Here is a 27,835-nt window from a genome sequence, read left to right as displayed (position 1 = left end):
TAGCTGAACTTTGAAAAAACTGCAGTACTGCAATGCACATCTTTGTTAACTTGGGGGCTTTCATTTAACTATTTTTCCATGCAGCTCTTATCAATACAAATGACAAAACCAAATTCAAATCTCTGTCCAGGAACTGCCTATATCAAAATATGCAATTATTTCTCAGTGTTGTTAGATGACATATGGATTAGATCTCTAGCTGTTGTACTTTACACTTTTTATTAAGCAAGAAAATATGAATGGCATAACACGTTGAATGCAGTTGATTTTGAGTCTCTGCCCATCATGTTCTTTAGGAGTTCACTCATTTGGACTTCCAAATTCCCAGGCAAACATGGGTAACAAGTGAGGTGAAAGAATTGTCTTCTTTCCTTAGTGTGTTGTCTATCCCCTCATACCATAAGATATTTTTTCCCATTATTTAAGCTAAAGGAAATTATCACCTGTTTGTTTTATCAGGGAAGAGTGACTTAAATATGAGATTATCTATCCCAAGAGTCACAGAATGATTTGTGTAGGAAGGGACCCTGAAGATCATATATTCCAACACCCTGGCATGGGCAGGGATGCCAGGCACTAAGCCAGGACTTATAAGTGTCTTTGTCCTGTGCAGTGGCCTCTTTCAAACTAATGGTTAATGGGGTTCTCATCTTCCTGGCTTTGGATGCTCAGGCACCCCAGCAAGGAAACCACCCCCAGCTCACACTAATGAGTGCTGCTGTTCTTGCTATGCATTCCCACCATGCAGATATGACTTTTCACAGCTCTGTGAAGCTGCCTTCAGACACAGCCCCACAGTGGAAACAGGCTGAGCAGCTGTGCTCACCCCCACTAACACAGCAGAGAATATTTGGGTGAATCAGGGGTGGAGGGGGAAGCAGTGTGGAGCCTGCAGAAGGAGCTCTGAGCAGGTGGAGCAAAGGAGGGCAATGGGCCTTGGTGGGCACGGTGAAGATGCAGCCCAGGTGCTGTGCTCAGAGTGGTGGGGAAGCAGATTTTGCAGTACTGAGCAGGCAGGAACTCCCTGGGAGGAGCAGCCTGGTGGCTCCGGTGAGTGGGGGGCCACAATGCCGTAGATCAGCTGAGGTATTTTTAACAATTATTTTGATATAAACAGCTCTGAACTTGAGGAGCTCCATGTAAATGGGAAGCAGTGGGGCTTGTAATTAGATTTGTGTACACTTTCATAAATTGCTGGAAAACATCAAAGCCGTGATAGAAGGCTGTGGTGCACTTTATTTCCTTCTTCTGTTCTTCTGTTAATTGAATGGTTGATGTGTGGATAGGAAGCGTTGGCTTCGCAGAGTACTATTTACAGACCCGCTGACAGCTGCACTGTGAAAATTAACAGGAACAGAGCAGCCTCTGTCACAGCTCTTCCCATGAGAGACTTGCTTCAAATTAGATCATTTCTTTCATAGGAGAAACTTTCCTCATCGCTCCTCCCTTCTTCGCAAATATGCACACACATCCAGCTGCACACTCCCCTTCTCCCCTCAGGCTCATGGCAGCCTTTAGTGCTCAGAAGGGTTTGTCATTTCCACAAAGTTGGGGTAGTTAGGCTGCTGTTTAAAACCTGCAGTGCATTCCATTTCCAGCAAGACACATTCTTCAGGAAGTCATCCAAATCTGTGAGCCGGCTGTGTGGAGCCACAGCTTCATGTTTGCAGGTCTCACATTAGCTAGAACATTCCTTCCATCCTCCCAGAAACTTTAGTAGGCATCTTCTCAGACTACTGCTGTTGGAAGTGTGGCCAGTGTTGTTCCTAGAGAAAATTGCTGTGTGCTAAACACCATAAAAACCTCTGACAGGACAGTTCCTACACTCAGCAGTTTGCTAACTAAAGGGCAGGGTTAACCCAGCTGGATGAATTACTTCAAAGTGTCAGTCGAAGTATAAAACTTCAAGGTCATCTACACTTTTATTACACTTGATGGAGAGGATCTAGGACCTAAGAGAGAGACTGTCTTGAGTAGCTGATGGTTTAGAATTGATGTTCAAAATGCCTGCAATTAGATCATACGAATGTCTGTTTAATAGACAAGACACAAGAGAGAAGCAAAAGAAACAATAATACAATGTATGGGAGTGAACCAGTCTTTTACATAATTAATTTATATATTTAGCCAAGTGGCAACAGTAGAGAAGTAATAACCAGTGAACAGCTGAGAATCTAAATCTTAATATTTATTGATATCTGGGAAACACAGAATTAAGAATATCAAACCCAAAGCCTTCAGTTCACCCCCTCAGTTCCCAAAAATACATCTTCCATACATCTCAGTAGCATAAATAGAATCGTAGACAAACCCACAGTATAAACAGATAACAATTAAACAGACCACAATTCAGAGTATTCATTAACCAACAAAATTTTCTCTCATTGGAATTCCAACATGAGCTCAAGTTCTCAATTAATAAAAGCCACATTGTGAGTCAGTAGAGACAGAGCCACTGAGCCCCTCAGGCTGACAGGACAAATAGAATCACAGTATCCCAGAATCATTTAACCTGGAAGAAATGTTTTAGTCCAACTATCAACCCAGCACCACCTTTGTAATTCCTAAACCACATGACACAGATCCAGATGCCCTTTAAACACCTCCAGGGATGGTGATTCAACCAGGACAATCTATTCCAATGCCTGACAACCCTAACAGTGACTTTTCTCTAGTATCTTGTCTGGATCTCTCCTGCTCAGTGTAAGGCCATTTCCTCTGATCTTCCAGTGCAGGCACAGTAGGTAAGACCAGTCCCCACCTCTCTATAACTTCCTTTCAGGTAGTCATAGAGAGCCACAAGTTCTCCCCTTGAGCTTCCTCTTCTGAAACTAATACAGGAAATAGAAAATCCATTAGACTTTTCTTTTACATGACCACAGAAACATAAAGATTTTCAGAGGTAAATCAGGCTGAAAGCTGATGAAACTCCAGCATCTAAGTGTCCTTCATGACTCATACCTGAGTTTGGCTGAAAGTCAGTTGCCCAAAGTTACAAAGTCTAGGGCAGAATGAGGTTGCATCACTACCCATCCACCTGTCCAAACTAAAGCAGAAGGCTGGGGTCTGGTTTTACATGATGATTGTTAAAGAAGCTGATGGGTGAAAATGGAAATATTAACTTTTTTTTTTTCTCTTTTCTGTTGGTCTTGAACTCTCTAAAGAACACACATTCCTTGCAATGTTTTTGGGCAGCACAGAGGCTGTCTTGTTTAACTCAGGGCAGAGCACAGCACATCCATTTCTTCTATTAAAAAATAGTAATACCTTAGGAACACATTAACAAGTCACTATCAGTAGGCGTGGCCCTCTTTCCATTAATGAATGATTTTTTGAATACGCTACTTAAACACCATTTGTAAAGGTGTGTGCTGTCTTTTAAGATTAAAAAATGCAGTGGACATGTAATACCTACCTGTTAGTTTGCAGCCATTTCTACAGCAAAGTCCAACAAGTTTTGATAGCTGATCTCTGTTTTTTGTTGGGCAGTTGGCTCTGGGTGGAGGGAGGGGGGAAGCTCTTAGACCCCATCCCACCATCTCCACCATCTCTGCTGGTTCTACAAGCTTTGGGACAGCAGTTTCCCAGTGTTGCCATAATTTCCCCTAATTCTTCCTATAAAAAGTAAAATTGTAAGACTGTGTTCCGTGCCGCTCCCATAGCTCCATAAATTAATTAATCATGTTTCTGGGTCCCAGAGCAGAGATCCAGGCAGCCTGGCTGCTTGACACAGGGTGTGAATTATGTTGGCACCAAAGGGGGACTTCACTTCTATGGTTACGTTTCCAAAACCACAGTGATCCAGCAGGACACTGAAGTGACTTGTGGGACATGACAGACATCACTGGACATCTTCCCTGGGTTTCTCTGCTCCCTCTGACCCCCAGCACTCACTGCATCCAAATGGGATACAAGAGATAACTGCTTGTTAACAGAAAAAAAATAATTGATTGGCACCCACTCATCCACCAAGGGTCAAAGGGCAGCTGGGCACTAAATCAGGAGCTGTGGAGGTGCCATGGGAAAGAAGGAACAGGATCATGCCACTGCTGAGAGTTGCACAGGTTCTGGTGATAGCAGCAGCACCTGCAATTCTTGCTCCAACCAGCTCTTGTCTGTGTGAGATTAGGACTTGAGGGGCTAAAATAATTCACAAGCAATGACCTTCCTTGGATATCAGAGTCACTGATAAGCCTCCAGCCTGGGAGACATGAAACAGTCCTTGCCTGCCAAGGGAGTTCCTGGCCTACTGGAGCTAGCTCCACTGGGCATCACCACCTTCCTTTTATAAGGATTAAAAATTTCAGCATTGTCTTTACCTCTCCTGCTTGCTTTGGGGGCATTTCTTTCTTCCTCCTTTTCTCTTCCTGTATCTTTTGATCTAAGTCTCATTTTTATCAGTGGGAACTTCCTACATAGTTAAGTAGGCTCTGGATCAGCATTAAATCACTCTAGGATGCTTCTCATTTTTCCCTTTAATTCACTCCTTCCTAACCTTGCTCAGGTGTGTGGTCAGGATTGATAACACACGTTCTTGTGAGGAAAACAGAAAGATCTTAGTAACTGGTAGATTGTTATCCCTATCCAAAACATAGCATTAGTGATACAGTAGGTATTATGCAAATGAGCTTTGCAAAGTTCAAAATTAATTTTTAGAGGACAAAGATGTCTTCAAAGAATCAAAATTATGAATCAAAACAATGACTTTCAAGTAAGAGTCTCAGTTGAAGCTCACAGAAATTCATGAATGTGAAGCATCCTACCAGACACCAATGTCCTTGTCTCAGATGTCTACTGGGAAGTGAAATCACATAGAAGAGCACTCTTGACTTCCCAGTCCACAGGTCTGTCTGGTTGGTCTCACCAACCAGAAGGTTGTGAAGGTGGCATGTTTCAGTCAGTGAAGTGCAGCACAGCAAGGGCAGATCCTTCAACATAAACCAACTTCTTATTTCACCAAAACCCAGGAGAGCTTCACTGAATTTACATCATTTCTTAGTTTCAGATGACCATTTGTATCTCTGTATTAAAGCATGGGTGACACCTCCCTGAAAGCAGACTGTTTTCTCAATTAACTGTGGAATCATAGCAAAGTTTGGGTTAGAACCTTTAAAGCTCATCTGGTCTGGCCCATGGCTGGACAGTGCTTGGAGATCTCCAGTTTAAATATGCTGCAAAAATTCAAATCTTTTACTATCTCAGTTGAGCAATATGGTTTACACCATGATACCCTGGAGTCTTGCAGCATGACAGGGATCTGGGAGGCACAGTCATATGCAAGCTGTTGGCAAAACAGTGCCATGGAAATGTTCTTTTATGCCATAAGAACAGCTGAAATGCACCTGCCCAGCTTGCCAGCCCTTCCTCAATACCTCTTTTTTTTTTTTTTCCAAAGTCATCATAGGCCATTCATGTCCTCATCCTAAGCTACCAAAGAAGTGTGGAGCTCCTATGAGCAGAGTCCTGAAGCATCAGGATCTCCATACATGGTAGAGATGCTGCTTTGCTTTGGCAATAGTCAATTGACTTTATCACTTCGGAATAATTCCACTTCTCTTATTTTCATCCTTGCCTGTTTAACTGAAAGGAAAGATCATTCAAAGGTTCTATACAGCAGCTATGAAACATGTTATATTATTACTATTGTAATAATAATTTATAAAAAATACTAAGCCTTTTTTTTTTTTTTTAATGTAAGGATATTTTATGGGAAAGTATATTTTTAGTTAATATGGAGCTAAACATACCTAATCTTTCAAACCATGTTGGTCTTATTGGAAAGGGGAAACATACAACATTTTCTTTTGGATTCTGGATTTTATGTTTTTCTTAAAAAAAAAAAAAATTAGACAAAAAAAAAATTTAGACAAAAAAAAAATTACTGCTTTCACAGTCCTAAATATCAGGAAATAATTTCTAGTCTGTTGGTGTAACAATGCCTCCTACTTCATAATGCATTAAAGAAGGTGAATGATTTTGTGAGGACTTTTATCATTCATAAATGAGCTGAAAAATGCAGAAGTGCTTGAAGAGCTCTGCTTTTAAGTTTAGGTTTTTCAGATATCTGGCTTTGATTCGAGAGGCATACTAACATCTGGGTTATATATTGAGTTCTTCCTAATTAGAATTGGGTACAGTGACACCAGGACTCAATGATTCTGTTGCCCTGTGGAAAGCAATAACTTTAGCTCTGAGAGACACCTGGTAAGTAGTGTATGGGCAAATAAAACCTAAATCACACTTCCACTCCAAATAAATTAACAGCTCCAGAGACCTGTGAAGGGAAGTACCTGCAGCAACTCTCTGTGCTTAGACATGGCATGAAGAATCTTCTCTACAGAATTATCAAAGGGTCCATCACTACAGTCCTGGATGAATGCTTCCTTTCCCCTCTCCATCTCTGTCACTCTCAAGAGTGTCTAAACCAGCTCTCAAGACTATACAGTGGAAATAGCTCCTAGTGACTGCTGTCCTACTCATCTTTCAGGTGAGACATGAAATTGAAGCCCTGAGTTCAGAAAAATAATATATTTCACAAGATGGGAGGGATGTTAGTCCTGGCCTTTTGGTCACCTTTCAGCCTGGGTAATTACATTTCTGCCCAGCTGAAATTCCCACTCCTCTACAGTTTGATTGGACAGTAGCTTTTCTTTTGCTTGCCTAAAATCCTAGGTTGGGGTCAAACCCCACTGTCTAATTCAGCAGCTCTCTTCTAAATAGAGCTGCACAGGCATTTCCAAAAAAATTCCAAATTTGTTTTCAAACTTCAGAGACATCCTGCCAAATGACCTGAGGAGACAGAGCCCAAAGCAAAGAAATCCTCCTTTGGCTTTTGGGCCTTAACATCAAGGATCCTTGCATAGAAATATTACCCTGATTGTCTTGCTGAAGGTCAGCATCCTCCCAGCTCTGCTTTGTAGTCACAGAGGCAGTGCTGAGCCAAAATTTCCACCACAAGAAAACCCATTTGTGTGGTGACACTTAGGAATACAGTCATTGCCCAAAAGAGGAGCATCCAACAGAACCTACTCATTTAAGCATCTTTTTGTTCATGGCTGACATTTTGGAAGGTATTTAATAGGATCTGCGCATTCAGATCTCTTATTCTCAAGAGCTTTAGTCACTGGAACTTTATTATAACAAATTTTTAAAATATATTTTCGGCCCAGAACTTTTATCTGACTCCATTTGAGCTAATGAAGACGTAAAGGTCCACCTGTATAAGACACCCTTGTGTTAAAGTACTTAAACGTATGTTTGCCTCCAGCATGAGATTCACTAAGCTTAAAGTGAAACAAAATTTAATGACTTTGGCAAATTAGGCCCAGATTCATCAGTTTTGAAGGAAAAAGGTTCCTAACCATCTGTGGAGATTAGTAACCTACTGAATCAGAGCAGATTTATAGGGCTGGCAGGAAAAGGAAATTCAAGCATATATTCTGCAAAGCCAGACCTTCACAGAGTTTTCCCAAGAATACTATCTAGGGAGAAGCAGTTGGGCACCTGAGCTAGTAGACAGAGATGGGAAGCAAAACAGCCCCCCTGTAATCCAAGCAGAAGCAATAAGAGACCTGCTGAGCCACTCAGGTGGTCACAAGGCTCTGAGACCTGATGGGATCCATCCCAAAGTGATGAGGGGGCTGGGGAAGAGCTCAGCCAGCCACTCTCCATCATTATCAACAGTCCTGGCTCACTGGGGAGATCCCAGGTGATTGGAGGTGCCAATGGGAACATGCATCCATCTAGAAGGGCCTAGAATAATCCAGCCTGTCAACCTGACCTTGGTCCCCAGCAAGGTTATGGAACAGATCATCTTGATCTGCAGCCACAGGGCAGCCAGGGGATGAGACCCGGGTGTAGGAAGGGCAGGTCCTGCCCGAGCAACCTGATCTCCTTTGATGACCAGATGACCCATCTGGTGGATGTGGAGAAGGCTGTGGTTGTGTCTGCCTGACCTTCAGCAAAGTCTTTGGCACTGTGTCCCACAGCATTACCTGGAAAAGCTGTAGCCCAGGGCTTGGACAGGAGCACTCTTGGCTGGGTTAATAGCTGGCTGGATGGCCGTGCCCAGAGAGTGGTGGGGAATGGTGCTGCACCCAGCTGGGGATCAGTCACCAGGGGTCTGGGCTGGGGCCTGTTTTATTGAGGATCTGGGTGAGGGGGTTGAGTCCACCATCAGCAAATTTGCAGGTGACACCAAGTTTGGGGGAGTGCTGAAGGGCAGGAGTGCTCTGCAGAGGGACCTCGACAGGCTGTATGGATGCACTGGATCCAGCAATGGATGGGGCCCTGCACTTTGGCCACAACACCTCCCTGCACTGCTACAGGCTGGAGAGAAGGGCTGGACGGTGCTCAGGCAAAAAAGATATGAGGGTGCTGGTTGACAGCTGACTGAACATGAGCCTGCAGTGTGGCCAGGTGGCTGAGAAGACCGATGACACCTGGCCTGTATCAGGAACAATGTGGCCAGCAGGACTAGGGAAGTCATTCTTCCCCCATACTTGGCACTGGTGAGGCTCCACCTTAAATACTGTGTCCAGTTCTGGGCCCCCCATTTAGGAAGGCCATTGAGATGCTGGAGTGTGTCCAGAAAGGGGCAATGAAGCTGGTGAAGGGTAGCACAAGTCCTGTGAGGAATGTCTGAGGAACCTGGGGCTGTTTAGCCTGGAGAAGAGAAGGTTTAGGGGAGCCTCTGCATCGCTCTCTACAACTCCCTGACAGGAGGCTGTAGTCAAATGAAGGTCAAATTTCTTCTCCCAGGCAATAGGACAAGAGGACACAGTACTAAACTGCTGCAGGCAAGGTTCAGGTTGGACATTGTGAGGAATTCCTTCACAGACAGGGTGACTGGACTGGGAGTGCACTGCCCAGGGAGGTGGTAGAGTTCCAGGAGGTGTTTGAAAAAGGACTGGATGTGGCACTCAGTGCCTGTTCTGGTGAACACAGTGGTGTCAGGTCATAGGTTGGACTCAATTACTTCAGAGGCCTTTTCCATCCTACTTGATTCTGTGATCTTTCCCTGCTGCTGGGCAGTAATGTTTGGACTCCTGAAAAGCTTTTACTTAATTTGTGTGTACACTCCATTTAGAACACCATATCTAATGGGAAAAAATTCCAACAACCAGGCAATAGATTTGTTTTCCTTTGCCTTTAAATGAAATATCAATGGATGGATATTTTATTTTTAGCTGAATATGAAATTTCACAAGCGACCTGTCAAGCTCCTGTTTTCAAGAATGACTTTATTTCACACGTCAAGACAGGCTGGGAAATTAGTTTTTCTCACAGAGGACTCTGATTAGGGATTACAAAGTGAGTGTGGTGCAGAGTAATTTTTCCTCCATCTTTTCCCTCTCCCCACCAACCGAGAGAATACCTGACTCTGCTGACTAAGGGGAGCAATTCATTACCATACATGGGAGGGGGATGGGAAGAAAGATAGTCGTATTAAGTAGACTTGCTGGCCCAGGAGAGAATAGGAGAAGCATAATAATACTTATCCCTTATCATTCTTTTCATCAGTAGATATCAAAGCACTTGAAAAAGGAGGTTGATTTGATGGGAAAAGAGATAAATTCCAATTGCAAGCAGGCTGTTGCAGAGGCACCATCAGGAATGCTCACTTTCATGATAGTATCTTCTGACCGTGGGTCTGCAGGGTAGAGAAATGAACAGGTCCTTTCCTCCGAAAAATACAGAAGTACATTTCAAACATTATTGACTTACCCAGTGTAACTCTCACGGGGTTTGGCAAAATATGAGGTCCAGTCCAAGAACCAGAGAGAGCAAGGAGATTATGTATTACTAGTAAATGACAGAGCAGACAGGACCTATTGCCTCTGTCAGCAGACAACAGCTGATTTACACCATGGTTTAACTTCTCGTGGAAGCCATAAATAGTCCAGATGAAGGCCTGCAGCATTTTTACCCTATGGAAAATCTGGCCCGTTCTGGGGCATTTCTGTTGTTATCCATTGGATTAGTAGAAGTCACTGGAGTAGAAAGTAGCCTTGTTCTGCTGTATATGAACAGCAATATTTGGCTCCACTGTTAAAAGTCCTGCACTGGCTGATCTGATGGAGTTTACTGCCTGATTTCCTTTGGGCCACATGAAAGAGCTGCACATGAGGAACCACATACTGAAAGCATCAATCCCAAGGTCAGTCTTCATATTTGAGAGCAATGCAGCATCTCTGCTGGCTACACATCTTTAACCGCTTACATGCACATCTCATTGCAGAGCACTCTCAGAAAAAAACCTCTTCTTTTCCTCTTCTTTCTTTGTAGTGTGAGGTCTAGCTTGCATCTATTTGCCAATGGCCTTTCTGCCCTGTGTGTCTGATAGCAATGTTCAAAGAGGCCTAAAGTCCTGCTGTGACAGGCAACCCAGAAAAACATCTCTCAGGAGGCAAGATGAGATCCCATTGGGTCAAACAGCTGCTGTGCAGTCACTATGACTCACATCAGAAGGGAAGAACACTCCAGGGGCAAGCACTTCATGTGGAAGTTGCCCATGTTTTCATGATGCCATCTACAATAATAGCTTGGTTTTCAACAGTGTGAGGCATCAGCAAATGCCTGAGGCAGTTCTCTGGCCCTAAGACTTCCAGGGCAAATAGAGATCGAAAGAAAAGGAGAAGGAAGAAGACAGCAACTTATTTACACTTCTCTGTCATGCTAACAAGAGCAGGTCATATCTTCAAAACTCCTTCTGCAGAGATGAATATACTTTCACCTTATTCCTCCATCCTGCATTGTACCCATCATGATTCAGGCTCTGCTCTGCAAAACAACAGCAGCTCTGCACAGCCCAATCTGCAGTGGACCAGTGCCTCCCTCCAACACAGCTGCAAATAGGTTTAAATCATTAGATGCAAGTTACCAAACAGTCTCTTGGATCAGGGTTAATTAAATGAGTGTTGAAATCTAATTAAGAACTGGTCCAGGTGATAATTAGCAGGAAATGTATGCATTAAAATATTCATTTGTCGATGAGCTGCAATTAAGAGTGTGATTTGGGGAAGGATCAATATCTGCATCATGTGATCTAAAGAAAAATTAAAAGTCACCCAGCCTTCAACAGAAATGTAGGGGAATTTTGGCTACAGGGTTTTTTTTCCCCTCTCCTCTCTTCCACTCCCCCTTCTGTTCTGGTTTTATAATAACTGCTGAAGATTGCTCTCCATCTTTGAATGGAGCATTCATCTCTGCATCCCTTTTTTTTTTCCTGAAGCACTTCTTTCAAAACCTTGCTCTTCACCACATTGTGTGAGTGGGTTATAGATTTATTAGAGAGAGACTAACAGGTCAAAAAGAAAGATTCTTTGCCAATGAAAATCACTTTCTCCTAGAACAGATTGCTAATCCAAGGGAGCATCACTCATTGTGTGGTGTTAGATTGTTGGAGTCTTTTTTTAGCAGGTTAATTCCTCAAGTCTTTATTCATAACTGAGGATCTGAAGAGGCTATTGAATATGTATAGTTTAGATTTATATATATGCACGTCTATAGATGTGGTTTACTACACTTTTCCCAATTTGTAGCAGAGCAGTTCTGCTTTCACTGAGACTCTTTTTTCTGGTTACAGGTACATAGGAGCATGTGTAAGCCAGTTAATAATATTTTTCTTGTGCAATCCCAGGAAATTCCTCCTCAGTTAGGAAAACAAGGATCCTGCAACAGTTCAGCTCCTCTGGCATGGGGCTGGTCCTCCTCTACTGCCACAGCCAGAAACTGAGCTGGTCATTTCCCCACTGACTGCACTTCTACCAGTGAATGCCAGTTTGTCAAAACAGAAGCTATGGGAGCACAATTATTTCAGCTGTTCTTCGTCAGGGTGCTGACAGCTCACTGCCCATCTCCCTGGGCTGGTGGCAGCCCAGCTCCCAGGGCAGCTGTCCACTGCTGTCAGGGCTGCAGCCAGATTGTCCCTCCCTTGCATCTCCTCTCTCCCTCGGGAGGCTGCCCTGTGGGGAAGTAATCAACCCATGAAGTTAGGACTTCCTTGAAGACAGACAAAAAATACCTTCCTAGGTAGATCTATTTCTTCTCATCTCTGCCTCCTATCAGAAATGTAAGGATTGCAGCTACTGACCTTTCATCTGGTTTTGGAAAGGAGAGGGATTTCATTTGTTCCCAAAAGCAATACATTTTTCACAGATTTCTGCAGGCAGCTGTTATGATCATCCGTAGTTCTGAACTGGTGTTGACTGCAGACATAATCCTAATATTGTAAATCTTTCCTGGAAATGTGTGGGTTTTTTTTTTTTTTTTTTTTTTTTTTTTTTTTGGTAGCCTCTGTTTCCTATTATTTGTGAAGAAAAAACTCAGGTCCATCCAGTACTATTTTTGCTCCCTTAATTTATCAGTGTTCTGTGAAGAAATGCTGTTTCATGATGACATACACCCTGCCCAGCATACTGACTCCTGTCTCCAAGGCTCTCTCAGTCACTTGGGGGTTACAAGACATAGCATTGTGAAAGGGTGATCCACCTCAAGGGCCTGGAATGCAGAGACACACACATTCCACCCAAACAAATTGGTCCACGAACCCCACCACATTCAATGCAGCAAAGCCACCTACATTCTGCTGCACTGTGTCCAGACCTTTCTGGGCCTGAAGGCTGAAAGAATAAGGCAACAACTTTTGCAGAGAAAATGCAAATGACATCCCAGAAGCTTGAATTTGGGAGGAAACTAGGAGCCAGGCTGCTGGCATTCACTCCCCAGGGTCCTTTACTTCCCGGCACTCTCACCCTCTTGCAAGGGTCAAAACTCACAGCCTGATAGGTTGTGTGGAAAACATGGATCCTGCTGAATCTGTGTTAGATGTGTGGGCTGATGATCTGGTGTGCATCAGGCTCATTCCCTGTGTGTCTCCTTCTGTCCCCTGTGCTGCAGGGAGCCTCTTCGAGCCTGGTGGTGAAGTTTGCGGACACGGACAAGGAGCGCACGATGCGGCGCATGCAGCAAATGGCCGGACAAATGGGCATGTTCAACCCCATGGCCATCCAGTTTGGAGCCTATGGAGCCTATGCACAGGCAGTAAGTATAGACAGCAGCTCTCTGCCTGCTCGTGGGAGGGGGAGTATCACCTGGAAATGCACAAAAAATTCATGGGAGTGGATGAAAAACCTGAGCAGAAGAGGGAGTGGTGGCTTCTCTGTTAAAGTGGTTACATGATGGGATTAAAAATTAGCCATGCCATCCAGGGGAGACTCTGGGAATCTCCCAGGTGTCTCCAAAGTGCCACAGACAGTTCTAGCAGTAACTTTTGGTCATGTGTGAACCCATGCAAAACACTTACTATGGGGGTTAAGCCATTGTTGTCAAATAAAAGCACAACTACACTTTGAGGATTTGGATAAAATAAACCTGCTTAGTTTATCCCAGTTCTCTGCCCCAGATCACCACAATCCTGCTGCACCTTGCATCACTGTGGGAACCTTTGGAGTGACCACAGGATAAAACAACAGCTGTTGAGATAAATGCTTTTAGATTCAGAAATCATTATATGTGATAATTAAATGTACACATAGACGTATTCCCACACACAGTCCTGCTGCCCCAAATAGCATGACTGAAGCACACTGGGAAAAAATCCTTTTGTGCTAACCTCAGGTTTCCTGTGGACATACCAAAACTGAGAAGATGTGACTGTACAGGGGGTTAGGGTCTTGATGTTCTGAAATGGATGCTTCTGGAATTACTTGTTTTCCTTAGCCTAAAATTAACAAGGATCTGCAAGACAAGACCAGGCACAGGCAACTTGGACTCTCTGCCAGATATTTTGGAGGAAGGTGGAGCTGATGCCTGCAGCAGACAGACACAACAGTGTCCAGTGACTTTGGCTGCTTTCTCTGAAGCAGATTTTCAGGCAGTGACAGTGTATATAGGTGCTTCATCTATTTGATGGCAAAATGTGGCCCTCTGCATGATTTGTGCACAGGAGGGAGGTGCTGCTGAACACATTGTCCAGAGTAGCATCTTCCTGAATGGGAGACCCAAACCTTGCCTTAGGAATGCAGGGCCAGGTCAGGAATAATACTCTGGTGTGCCAATGCTGCTTCCAGTTCAATGACCACACAGTTTTCCTTTCAGCCCTTCCTCACGTGTTGGCACCAAGTATTTTACATCACATCACCATGTCCTCTTTTTAATTTGAAGGTCTTGACATTTCTGTTCTTCTCTGGTAATCCTGTGCCTCTCTGAACAGTTGGTACAGCCCAGCCTACCCCTTGTGTGAGCCATGCAGAGTTGTGAGGATGTGCTGCTGTAAAGCCCCACTGAAGTTCTTCCCTTCCTTCCAGCTCCACCTCTTGGTGCACTTCTGGAGCTTTTATTTTCTCTCCTCGAGAAAAACTCTGTTTTTACTTCCATTTTGCTATCTTTATTTTCTATTCCTAGACAAAGTCAGTCTCTGTCTCTTCCTTTGTCCTCTACCCCTTTCCTCACATTCTAGAAGAGTTATTTCCTCCTCACCCTGGCTGTGTTTAACACTCCCCCTGGCCAGGGAAGGCTGCAGGAAGAGGAAAAGAGACAGCAATTCCCTAATGAGCCTAGACATCAGACTGTCAGAGGGATGTAGCACCTTTGTCCCCCTGTACCAGAGGAATTAACAGGAGGCAATCCATAGACAGCTTGGGACAAACATTTGTGGAGTTTGGCTAGAGAACTGGCTTCAGTGTTACTCTATAGACATTGGTCAGGCAGCTGGAGAGGTGGTAAAGATACAACTGTCTGATGTACTTGTACTTCTTGCACTGCTTTTAATCCAGAGTAACTTGTCTAATTTCCAGACAAGGTTTATACTGATTGAGAAGATGCAGTCTGCACTTTACACCACAAAAGTTTCCTGTTTCTCACCAGATAATAAAGGTGCATTATGAGGGGAGGTGAGAAATCAGGGCAGAAGGAAGAGGAAAAACAATTTTTGATCTTCTCCCATCCACTTGAAACAAATGAATATTTTTCATGTTGATTTCTGTGAAAACAGAATTGGACCCACACTCTTATTTTTCTGATAAAAATGCTAATAAGGGGAAAAGAATAAGTTTTAGATCTTGACCCATTGGATATGACAAGCTGGTGACACCAATTACCCTGGGGACTTCAGAGCTGTCTAAATGATGGGATCACATTTCTGTGTGGCGCCTTGTACACCCAGAGCGTGCTCAGACGCTGTCTCTCAATCAGCCTCCCTATCTGCTCCATCTCACAGCCTCACATGAAAGGCAGGGGAGGGAGAGTCAGGCTCTGTGACGTGTCCTCGGTCCCGATTAATCCAGCTCGGACTGCTGGCTCTCAGATATCAGGGTGATTGGCACCTTGAAATGCCAGCAGGAGATGGAGGGATCGATAGGGGACAGGCAAAGGGAGACAGCAGTTTCATTCAGCCTGGAGTCAAAGAGCTAAGGCAAGTCCAGAGGAGGGAAGGTGAAATATCAGGAGCAGGACTGTCATGATGGGTGATGCCACTGCCACCAGCAGCTCTTGTGACACTGGTTGAATTGTTTAACCCCCGATCTTGTTTTCCGATGAACAAATAAACCTGATGATCAGATTTATTTATTTTCTCCCTCATGGCTCTCTCTTGTACTGTCTCTCCATGAGCTCTCTCAGAGTGGTATGGCAGTAACATTACTGTAAGAATTGCCTCAGTGCTTAATAGTAAGGCCTGCACAAGCATGAGACATCAGCCTCTCTCATTTGTACTCATAGCCTGTTCCCAGCTATCCCCCAGCAGTCCAAGCCTGACTGATGTCTCTATGTAAGAATTCCCAAGCAATCCCCTGACAGTGGTTTTTCAATAGTTTCTAATGGTCTGTCCCCATGGAGGTGGTTGCTGAGGTCCCCATTGCTGCAATTTCTTGATGAATTTCCCCCAGAGAAGCATCTTGCTCATCACTGTGACTGGATTAGCTCCCAAAAAGGTCTCAATGCACCGAGGTGGTCAGTGCAGCAGAAACCCCCATGGTGTGGCTGTTTGACAGATGGGTGTGCAGCCATGGGTTTGCCAACCCTCCAGCTGAGGAGAGGCAGCAAGGGTCTCAATCCATTATAATTTGACAGATAAACTTTTGTGTTGCCATCAGGACAGATTTGGGGCCCAGCTCCTCTCCAAGTTACCTCCCTTCCAGCCCAGTAAATGCCACAGCTCTCCCTGCTGCTGCACGCTGCTAACCCCCTCAGCCTCAACTTTAAAATTTTAACCTTGGTAGCAGCCATGGTCTCATATCAGCCAAACAACCAGTCCTGGGGCTCAGCAGCCATCTGGCCTCAGAAATGGGCACAAAAAAATGAGGGAGCAAAGGGAGTTCTCCACTGTGTGTGGTTTTCCATCCTCTCCTCAAGCATCACCTTTAAGGAGAGGAGACAAAGCTTGGCACTGACTCTGTGCTGTTTCAGTGACACAGAAAGTCACATCAGACCTACCTCACCTCTTTGGTATGCAGCTCAAGGCAAGTCAGATTTCATAGCTTCCTAAAACTCCCAGAGCCCCTACTCTAATTTATTTCAGGGTGGGTTTTTTGATTGTTTTAGGTTTTTTCTCTTCAGCAATATCTTCCCATACTCATTTAACTTCCCCTTTTATGGAGCAATTATTTATTTTATTTCACAAGCATACAGGACACCAGCCCTTTTTGATGTCAGGTTTCTGTGGATCTACATCAGCTGGGCACTGCTGTTTCTGCAGTCTAAGGCCAGCTTGAGGTGTAGGTCTGGACTCAGCCTAGAGAGAAGGAGAGTGATGCTACCTGGCACCACCTTTGATTTGCTGCCAGTCCAGGAAGAACCTGCACAGAGGTTCCACTCTCCACTTCACAGAGAGCAGCACACCTACTTAGGATGGCCAAGCCCAAAATCACAAGCAGTGGCAATCAAAACAGTCTGTGAATGGTAGTAGTATAGTCTTGGCACAAATAAGCAAATAAGTTCCTGCAGGTCTTTCTGTGAAGAAAAGGGGCAAGGAGTGTTTAGTGTCTGTCTCATGTCAGTGGTGCCTCACCATACAGAAAGGAAAGGTGCACAGATCAAAAAAGGGTGAGGGAGATGGAAAAATGCAGAAGAGCAAAGCAAGAACAAAGGAAGGAGCCTCAGAAAGTGACAGATACAGTATAAATTATTTAATTTTTAAATTATTTAAGATAAGATCAAAGTCATAAATCAAGTTTGCATAAAAAATGGGGTGGGACTGCTAGCCACAGTCTTCTGGCCAAACTCCAGTCATGGGGCTGATTGCATCCTGCAGCAGGGGACAGGCATAGAGTTAGTGTGCAAGAACAGACAGGCTGGGACAGAGACAACAGGCAGTGCTGACATTTGTTCTCTGGCCTGGAACAAGTCCTTTCTCAGTAAATCCCAGCTCTCCTCACTCTGAAAAAGTCCAAATGGTTGCTGCTCCTGAACTGTAGACAATACCTGCAAGAAAAATTTGGGATGTCCAGCACAGCAGAGCTCTCAGACATCACCTTAGGTGGTCTCCTTGGGAAGTTAGGGCAGCAGTGACTACAATGCTGACCATAAAACCCTGGGTGCCTCATTCTGCTCCCTGTCCAGCTCCCATGGAGATGAAAGGACATTTCTGCTAAATTATCTGAGGTAGTGCTGACAGGAAGAATTGCTTTTTCCAATGTTTCTTTAATTTGTACTGTGAAATTATTTTGGACAGGTACTTAAAAAAAAAATAAAAATCAGCTAGCCCTATGAAATCAGGGAAAAAAATACTGTATATAGGGTACCTTCTGGATATAATAGTTATTACATTTAAATTACCAAAAAGGGACAGTATTTTTGGTAAATACTACCTGTTATGCAAATTATTTACACTGATCCGTTCCAGAAGAGGCAGCTTTTTCAAGGCCATAATACTTTGTAAAAGGGTAATACCATAATTCTAACCACCAGCTCCCTTGTAATTCAGAAATAATGAATACTAAGTTTTGGGCTCTACATACAAGGTTTTTCAGGTCTTTTGGAGGGTTTTCCACAGTTCTTGGGAAGTTAGGAACCCAAGTTAGAGCCAGATTTTGGAAAGACACTAAGGCACGTGAATCCAGGTGTTGCATATTTGTTTAGCTTGTTTTAATATCTTAATTATATTTAAATTTTATTTTCAGAGCAGAAATTTCTATTTTCAAGAAAATATAAGAAGTATGAAGGACAATTTTGATTTTTCTAACAATTATTTTCTGTTTGTTTCAAGGCTTGGAAAGTATTTTTAGTTTTCACTCCCAATGGTCAGTTAGGTATAGCAAACATGAATTTGTCAATTACATGATTTTACCAAATATGAATCATATTACTGCTTGATTGATTATTTTACTTGCCTATTTCTATCACAGGGATACCATGAGGATTCATTAGCTAAGTCTTTGTATAGATCATTAGAGGTGCTGTTACTACTTTTATCATTATTATTGCTGAATGAAGAACATGAAAAATCGAACAAAACATTGTGTGGTTCAGAGACAAAGATAGTAAATAGCACTGGAAAAAAAGGAGAAGGTCATCTCATTGTTCAGAGTAAAATTGAAGGGCAATGATCACACTATTTCAGAAAGAGCTCCTCAGAAGTAATCCCCCCCTTTCCCCTCTTCCCCTCCTTCAGTTTCATACACATTTCTTCTGGGGGATGGGGAAGGCAGGCTCTGCATGCTTTTCCTATTTCTAGCAGGATTTTTCTGCTCTGAGAAAGCTCCTTCATCCTCCAAGCAATTGTTCTTCCCATAAGAAAAGGACAGTATTTCCTGCCCTTGAGTACCATTGCAACTTAAATTAGGAAAAAGATGTGAGAGACAAATCCTTACACGTGTTCTCTATTGATCAGCCAACAGTGCCACCCTTCCCATGCTTTGGGTTGGCTTTTCCAGTGCCTCTGCACCTGTTTCAGGAATTGGGATGGTGGCTGTGAGCTCTTATCTCTTGGGATGCTGTCCAAGGGCAGGAACCAGCCTGGTAGCATCTCCTGATCTCCTCAGAAGATAAATAACTGAGCAATTGAAAAGAGAGCAGAAGGAAGGAATGAGTCTTTAAAATGGTAAAAGCTCTAAATGCTGAGGCAAAGGTCATGCAAAGGAAGTAAGAGAAGCAAAAGGAAGTATGTCCTGTCAGCTCAGGGAGGGAAAAGCTCCTCTCTGTCCCCTTGGATCAGCCTGAGATAATAAGGCTGCTGCCTTCCTGATTAGTGCTCCATAGCCCCAGCCCAGGCAGGGAAAATCTGCATTTCAAATGGCATATTTTAAAGTACACAATACCCAGGGGCCCTGCTGCTATTGATTTGCCTCTGGTGGGGTCACTGCCTCACTTTCTACAGCTTTATTAACTGGGACCATACACTGGGTCTCTTTCAAAGTGAAAGGAGAGTGGATGGGACATTTGTCTTCAGGGGGAGCTGGGGAAGGAGTGGGGTGACTTTCACTGGGAATGCCTTGGAGGTTTTAGAAGGAAGACTGGTGACCCTTATAGGACTTGTTCTCCTCCTGTAAATTTCCCCAGAGCCATCCTGGGGGGAAGGAGGTAGATCTTATGCTGTCAGCTCCTTTCAAGGTGACTGAGTTCCTGTCCTCCCACCCTCGTGTTGCCACAGCCAAGCTCTGACCATCAGCCACAGGCTGGGTAGGAGCCCCTCTTCTTCCCCCTTAACCTTTGCCCTGAGCACCTCCAACAGAGTGCCATGGGCATGGACCTGTGACCTCAGAAGTTGGGCAGCAAGTTTGTCAAGGGTGAAAAAATCCCGACATTCCTGGGCCTTGTTGAGGCCACCTCTCCAGCCAAGGAAGCAAAGCCATCAGCTGGGGTACACAGCTGTGTTCAGGGGGGGAATGCTCTACTCTTTCCAGCTCCAGGCAGTCCCACTTTTACCCTAGGACCAGGTCTGAAGGCTGCAGAGAGATCTGTGTGCTCTGAGTCATGATGGGCTCATTTCAACATGCCAGAGGGGTTCCCAGGTCTCTAGGACACCTCAGAGAGTACATCAAGAGAGCTGAGTGTATATATTATATATATTGCACTGAGTATAATAGATATTGGGTGACTGCTCTCTGCAGGAGCACCTCTGTTTTGTAGCAGAAGCATCTGATCTAGTTTCCCACCTCACAGGTTAGGACCTCATTTTTACCACATCAAAGTGTGAAAAAGGCTAAGAAGGTGCTAGGGACTGTAAAACTATGTATTGAAAACCTACAAAGGTACAAATATGTGAAAAATATATTTTAAAAACCAAAAAATCTTTAGGCATCACCCAGGTAAAAGTACCCAGAACAGAAAATGAGATGTGAGTCAGCACACCTAGTGTTGGAGTCAATCCAGGGCTAAAGATGGATGGATTCCCCTTCCTCCTTCTCTTCCTTGGCATACTTTCTAATATTGCCTGCTCAGAGTTTATTCCTCTGGAGAATAAACTCAAATGATGCCCAGGAATAAATGTACTCCTTAAAGGAGAATCAACATAGTGTATAGTACAAAAGGTTGTCTAATCACTCCATCAGTAATTGCAAAGAGCAAAATATCACTAATTAAAATGTAAAAGTACATTTTGCAGGGTAAAATAGAAAAGGGTAATTAACTATCAAAGGAAAGCCACCACTTTGCCACCAATCTGCATTAGGCTTCAAAATGATAATATTCAAACCCAGTAGAACACATTTCACCTGTAGATCTGACAATGTGTGGAGTCAAGTATCCTGTGTTACATTTTATTGCTGGAGAAGTCAAGACAGGTTGACATAACTTGTGCATAGTTTTTCAGCAGGTTATTGTCAGAGTACTCCTTATTTTGGACTGTTTATGGATGGTGACAGGGAAAGTTTCAGCACTTGAATGAGTGCAGTGATTTCAAGGGCTTGTTTCAGTGCATATGTGTAAGAACAGCTAATTTAGCTGATACTTCAATATTAAAGCAGACAGAAGGGAACAGTCTGTTCCTTGCCATGACTTCTGAGGTCTGTTTAATTCTGAGAAGCATGTCCCATGTGCTTAAAGAAGAACATCAGAGGGTGATTTCCTGATGGGAGAGAGGGCAAAATCAGAGAGAGCAACGAAACAGTTACTCCAATTTTGGAGACAGCAAAGACATTACTCACTTCTAAAATCACTGCAGAAAAACATTTCTCTTTTCCACTATTATCATCAAGTCACAGATTACCAGAGGCTGGGGAATGTACAGAGTGAGGTTTCCCAAGCTGTCTGCGTGTCTTCTCTCCCCCACACCTTCTCTAAGCACCCTGAGAGTTGGGTACTCAGACATACCCACCCTTCCTGGCTCTTTGTTCAGCACCAGGCAAGGAGACAAGAAGCAGCTCCACCCAAACTGTCTTATCCTTCACACCACTTTAAAACACACATTTTAAAATCTCTCTGTAGCCATACTGTACACATGAACTGCACCAGCTGTGTTCTGGGTTCTGAGTGTAACATAATGATAACAAAATCTTGTTTTAATGAAAGAAGCATTTCCAGGCTTAACAAACATTCACCAGTGTTCTGCTCCAAAATTTTTAGCCCCAAATGCCTGAAAATGCAGCCTGGGATCCTTTTTTTCTGACTTTTGTGCGTGCCCTGAAAGAAGGAGTATTTTGACCACTTTCTAGAAAAGAATTAATTGAGAAAGTCAACCCAAATCAAAACCACAGGGAAGGGTTTTCTTATCAGACAATATTAACCTTACTGAAACAAGGGAGTTCTCTTCCCTTGTACAGCACTTCTGGGGGTCTCTGATAGTATTGGAAATAGGTGCTATGATCTGGTTAGAAGTTTTGGTAGTGGTTTTGCTTAGTGCCTAGCTGAAGTCTCCTAGCAGCACCAGAAAAAGTGGGTTTTGTCATTGACAGATGAAAAAAAATCTAGGTTATCCCTAGAGAACTAGTCAAAATTTCTGTTTGGAGAATGAATCTCCTTTTTCCAACACACACTGGTCTCTCACCAGTAACCTCCAGGCCTTACCAGAATTTTGATACAAGCAATGTAAGCCACTAAACCACTCTGCTCAAGTATATCGTGCTTTGTATAAATTTTGTATAAAGATTTTTCTCTGCCTTTCTGACCAGAGAATTGCCAAGGAGCTGCTTGGCTGAGTCTGGGTCACAGCACACCTCCACACCAGGGAGCACGTGGCGGGCTGGGGACCCCAAATTCCAGACACCCTTTGCTTCCATCCCCTGCAGGCCGAGCCTGGGGGGCCCCAGGGGTGTCGTGCTGACCCCCCTCATCCCGGGTGCTCCCACCCTCCGTGGGTCCCTGCTGCCTCGGGCTGCCCGGCGGTGAGCGCGTGATGTTTTTTCGCTGCTCTCTTCGTTCCAGCTGATGCAGCAGCAGGCGGCCATCATGGCCTCGGTGGCGCAGGGCGGATACCTGAACCCCATGGCAGCCTTCGCCGCCGCCCAGATGCAGCAGATGGCGGCTCTGAACATGAACGGGCTGGCAGCCGCCCCCATGACCCCAACCTCAGGTAAGGGGTGCAGAGGGAGAAGGGCAGGGAAAGCGGAGCGCGTCCCACGGCGCTTTTGGCACTGCAGCCGGGCGGGGATCAGCCTCAAATCCCCGCTGGCACCTGAACGGGTCTCAAGTGGCGCCAGGGATGGTTTGGATTGGATATCAGTAAAAGCTTCTTCCTCAAAAGTTGTCAAACTTTGTAAGGAGTGTCCATCCCTGGAGTTATTTAGAAGGCATGAAGACATGGAACTTGGGGACATGGGTGAGTGGCAGGCTTGGCACTGCTGGGTTAATGGTTGGACTCGATGATCTTGCAGGTTTTTACAACCTTAACTATTCTGTGCTTCTATGGCATTTCTCAGTCTAATTCATATACAACTTCTCTTTAGCTCTGAGAATCCTCCAAACATCACAGAACATCCCACAGTGACCTACACTGGTTTATGGATGCATATATGTGTCCAAGGAGTCAGTGCTGGTGCTATCACAGCCAGGCTGTCCAAAGACTAGCAAAATAGGGTTATGGTGAGATGCAATATCATTAACAAGATGAATTTTGCCTTTGGGACACATAAGCCATTCCCCCTGCTGTGAAATAGGCCAGAAGGTGCTTAAGGAAGACATCTGGTACTACCTGGAATGAGGGTGTTTAGTGAGGGGTTCCTGGCTGCAGCAACAAAGACAGGTGGACAGAGAAGTGCTCCCAGGATCTGGTTAGGCTGGAAAAAGCCCATTCTAGGGGCTGCAGTGTAGGGTTCAGCAGGCAGAGAAATAAGCTGAGTTGGGAACAGGATTGTCTTTCTTGGGGCTTGAAGAACAAGATTGCCATTTGGGCAGGATCAGGTCAAGGAATCATCAGTTCTGGTGGCCCTGGACTGACATGTGGCCAAACAGCAGGGAAGTAGGGAAGCAGGAAAAGTGAAGCCAAACCTAGAAAGAAGTGAGGCTTTGGGAAGTTTTGCAATATACTAGAGTCTGATAGGGAGGCAGAGGACTCAAAGGTGCATCTTGAAAGGACCAATTGTAATAGAGTATCACAAAGGACAGGGGAGAGAAAGAAGAGTAAGAAAAACAGATCTCATTCCACAAGACTTTATGGAGACCCAAGGAAAAACACTTGACTCAAAAATCTTATACTGCACATTTCAAAATATATGTTTACATAATGATAAATGTATAAACAAAAAGTCGATGGAGCTACTGCAAATCCAAATAAAAAAGTGGCTTAATTATATGTGCACCCTTTAAACCCACTGCTGGCAAGATTATTGTATTTGCATTAGCTAGATTTGTTTTGTGTTGGTGGGAGCAGAGGGAGAACATCAAACAAAGACTGCCTGGAATTTAAATATTGTCAGGGCCTGGAAAGCTGACAGTGGTTTGCAATGGACCCACCACAAAAGAGCACAAGCTCTTTTGAGTATACATAAGCATATTCTTGAAAAGAGTACATTCTGTGTCATGGGCATGAAAACACCTGTACAACAGCCAAATTCTGTGCTACCAGGATTTCCAGCACATGAAAAATATCCCAGCTCTTTTTTGGTGTAATTGTTTCCTCTCCTGCTATGACCAGTGTCTTTCAGAGTCATAGGATCATGCAATTTAGGTTGTAAAGGACCTTTAAGATCACTGAGGCTAACCATTAACCCAGCACTGCCAAGCCCATCACTAAACCATATCCTTCAACACCACATCAATGTGTCTTTAAAATGCATCCAGGGATGGCAACTCCACCATTTCCCCAGGCAGCCTATTCCAGTGTTTGACAGGATGAGGAGACTGTTAAACTCTCACTGTCAGAATACAGGAGAGAAAACTCATGTTTTTTACATGCTTTCTGGATCACCCATGGCTGGTCATTATTGAAAATAAGATGCTGGTTTAGATGATCCCTTGATGTCTTTCACAGTGGCTGATTTTGTACTCTCCTAATGACATATTTTCAATCACAGACCCTATTCACTTTGGCATTATTGCAGATTTACCTTGAATGAGTGGCTTCCTTCATGAAAAACCTCTGTGGTGGGTTGTGGAAATGTCCACTGACAATTATTCCTTAGGAGAAATGTTTAGACTTTGAAATTACTCCTTGTATTACTACAACACTCACAAAGCATGTGATAAGATGCACAGAAAATGTTTCACATAATGTCTGAGCAAGCAAGCCTACAACACTAGCAGCGATTTCTGAGTAGCCAGGAGATATCTGAAGCCTAACATTAATTCTCCTGCTGGCTTTTGTTAGCATTCAGAAAGCCAAATGGAAAATGATCATTCTGCTTCATAGCAGGATTTCTAGTCATTGAAGTATATCTTTGTTCTGCCTTGGAAGGAAAGTGAAATATTTCAAAGTTCTCTGGAAAAAAAAAAAAAAAACAGGCACTAGAAAAAATGTTTGGAACATCGAAAAAAAAAATACAGAAAGAAAGTGTTTTGATCTTCCTGAAGCAAAAGAAAAATTGTGCTAGGAAAAAAGGTTCTGGTAACCCAGAAGTCCTAGAGGCTTTGGAGGTATTAACTCAGCACAGTGCCTATGTGCTGGTATCTTCAGTTCTCCTAATACAGCTGGTTTTCTCTGCATTCTGCCTCTAGGAGAGTGGATTCCTGGGAATATGACCATAAGTTAATTCATTCCCATGGGAGCTAGGGGCTCAGAGTTTTGGATCCAGGCAAATCTAACAGATGAGAGACAGTATCCATCTCACCTGGCTTTAACCATACAAAACTTAGACATCTCATTTGAATTGCAGTCAATGGAGTGCAATAAGCACTCCCTATGGGTAATCAGGCAAAAAAAAAATTAATGCTGTTTGCTGTTGTTTTAACAGTCTTCCATCAAGGGTCAGCTTTATCTCACACAATAGTTCATAATTGTGAGGTGATTTGACATTTCTGAGAGTTTGGTTCAGATTCTACATTTCTCCTATCACTGCTATAATCTGGGTAAAAAGTAAGTCTGCTCCTCTGTTACCTGCAAGAGGGGCTAGAAATTTAATTTTATTTAGGCTTCCTTCCTTCTCCCTCCTCTTCTCCTTGCTCTTCTCCCTCCTCTTCTCCCTCCTCTTCTCCCTCCTTCCCTCCCTCCCTCCTTCCTTCTCTCTCTCCTTGTTGCAAATCTGCACCTGAGGTGGCTACAGCAAGAGATATCAAACGAGGGATGAAATCCACAACTGGCATGCACCACCACCATTTGTTTTCCATGGTGGCATTATGCCAGTTTTTCTTCAGCTACGGATCTGACCTCTCCAGGGGGGTTCTTTATAAGAAGAAAATTGAAGAATTCCAATAAATATGCCTAAACTTCCTTAGACATGCACAAAATAGCAAGCACAATTCCCTTGCTGCAATTTTTGAAAAAAAAAATTATTTACATTTTCTATGCAAATAAAGGAGAGATCCAGAAAAGCAACTGAAATTTTAAGTAGCCTTTGTGATTTGGAAGCTGATGGCATATGCTAAGAGCATTGCCTTTGGACTTCAGTTGCCACTGCTGGCTCCCTGTACCTCCACAGAGGACATTTTTAAAGGCCAACACCATTTAAATAAGAAAAGGGGAAGCAGCAGCTTGTCTGCTCAGGGTATAAGAAATGAGCTGAAGTACTGCCTTTTTTTTTCTTTTTTTTCTGGGCTAGTCAAATCTGAACATATTAGAATATATCATGCATCATACATCCATATCAGCTTTCTTAAAGCACCAACACAGATTTAAGCAGTTATTGTTGGACTAATCCATTACAGAATGCTGCAGTGGTGAAGAAAATATCTTCAATTGGTTTAAAAGAGGGGTTCCTGCAAAAATGTTGCTTTCAATCAGTAGTATGCCCTGACATAGAAAGATATTGTTGAAGATAAGATAGTTCAACTTCCCATGCACACCTAGCAAGAGAAAAATAAAATTTCAGACTCATCAAAAACTCATTTTTGGTCGCTGAAATCACCCTGAACATGTTGCAAGAAGAACAGACTGTCCAGTCATTTTACACATACACAGGAGGAAGACAGTGAGGTAGCAGACAGATTTAATTGTCTCACGAGAAATTTTAGAATTCTCTACCAGTGGGTGACAAGATCCCACTCAGAACATAAAGATGAATTTGTTCTTCTGGAATAGCAGCATTACAATCACCCTCAGGATGCATCTGAAAAGAAGGAAAGAACAAGATTGCATGAAAAGAACAGATATAGTCCAAATTTTTTCCCCTGTTCATTGGGAGATATCTGTTAAAACAGTATGAAGTCAAGTTTGGGCCAAACAGTGACATTAAAAAATGTATCACTGGCTACCTTTAGGCTACAAATAAACTTGACAAGTCTTTAAGGAGTGCTGGAAAAGTTCAGAATGAGTTTGCACATTAAAGGTGTACTCATGAGAGAGTGTAGACAGAGCAGTCCTGGAAATCAGAACTCCCACAGAGATCCAAAGGGAATCTGATAGGAATTGTTGTAGAAAGCTGTGGCTGAGAGTTTTTGGAGATTTTTCAAGCTTTTCTTCAGGGTTTTATGAACAGGGGAGCAATTTCAACCAGTCCATTTATTTGCTCAACAGCTTGGGAGCTTTTCCATTTCTCAGTGGGTTGTTTTTTTGGCGGGTGGCGGTCACAGCTGTTGTGTCAGCAGTTTTCTCCACGAAGTTGTTGTTCCCAGTACTCACCAGCTCTGCCCTTGTGTCCCCCCCATCTGCAGGTGGAAGCACGCCTCCTGGCATCACTGCACCAGCTGTGCCTAGCATCCCATCTCCCATTGGGGTGAATGGTTTCACTGGCCTCCCGCCGCAGGCTAATGGGCAGCCAGCCGCCGAAGCCGTGTTTGCTAATGGCATTCACCCTTACCCAGGTAAGCCAGACCAACCCTGTGCCCACAGCCTGCTGCCTTAGTCCTAGGGATACTGCCCACCCCACAGGCTTTGCCCAACTAAAGCCCCTGGCACAGGTTCAGAGGGGTTGTAGCCCCGGGGCTCGTTATAGCGTTGGTGTATTGTGTCTTACGCAGCTACAGTGTTAAACGGTTCAATCTGGATGATAAACATCAAGGGCATGTTGGAGGTGGAAAAAACTGTGTGCTGAATATTTGAGTGCTCATCTGCTGGATAGCATGTGAATACAGTCAGGACAACCAGCATGTTTGAAAAGTGACCTGACTCCTGAGCAGTTCACGCTGGCAGATCCCCTCTCAGTGCTCCAAGGGTCTTGCTTCTGGTTAGCCTCGAAGGAGCTGTGCTAAGCCTGTCTGCACCCAGCACTGGTATCTCCTGCTGGAGTTCCCCTGCAGCCAGGTGGCTCTGGGAGGATGATCCAAAGGGTCCACACGTCCACTGACCCAAGTGGCTTCCTGTGTGCAGGGAGCAGATGCTGATCTCTCAAATGCTCGCTGCGCACAAGTCCTGCTCTCTTACCAGGCTTGG

The 27,835-nt window shown here is 43.9% G+C and overlaps 1 protein-coding gene and 1 long non-coding RNA gene across 11 annotated transcripts in view; one reads left to right on the top strand and one right to left on the bottom strand.

Moving 5' to 3' along the window:
- Positions 1-27,835, top strand: part of CELF4 (CUGBP Elav-like family member 4) — a 690,435-nt gene that overhangs the window by 599,010 nt on the left and 63,590 nt on the right. For all 10 annotated transcript variants that reach the window (XM_079329933.1, XM_079329925.1, XM_079329932.1 and 7 more), the window contains exons 6-8: positions 12,901-13,044; positions 22,300-22,447; positions 27,118-27,267. In XM_079329933.1, the coding sequence (XP_079186059.1) occupies positions 12,901-13,044; positions 22,300-22,447; positions 27,118-27,267 (442 nt within the window). The remainder of the gene's footprint in view (positions 1-12,900; positions 13,045-22,299; positions 22,448-27,117; positions 27,268-27,835) is intronic.
- On the bottom strand, positions 9,102-10,737 carry LOC306814161. The gene is made up of 2 exons (XR_013777104.1): positions 9,727-10,737; positions 9,102-9,652 (listed from the first exon to the last, which is right to left on the bottom strand). It is a non-coding gene; the product is annotated as an uncharacterized lncRNA (long non-coding RNA).

This window comes from Erithacus rubecula, assembly GCF_903797595.1.
Source record: "Erithacus rubecula genome assembly, chromosome: Z".
Classification (NCBI taxonomy): Eukaryota; Metazoa; Chordata; class Aves; order Passeriformes; family Muscicapidae; genus Erithacus; species Erithacus rubecula.
This window is presented reverse-complemented; position numbering and strand designations above follow the sequence as displayed.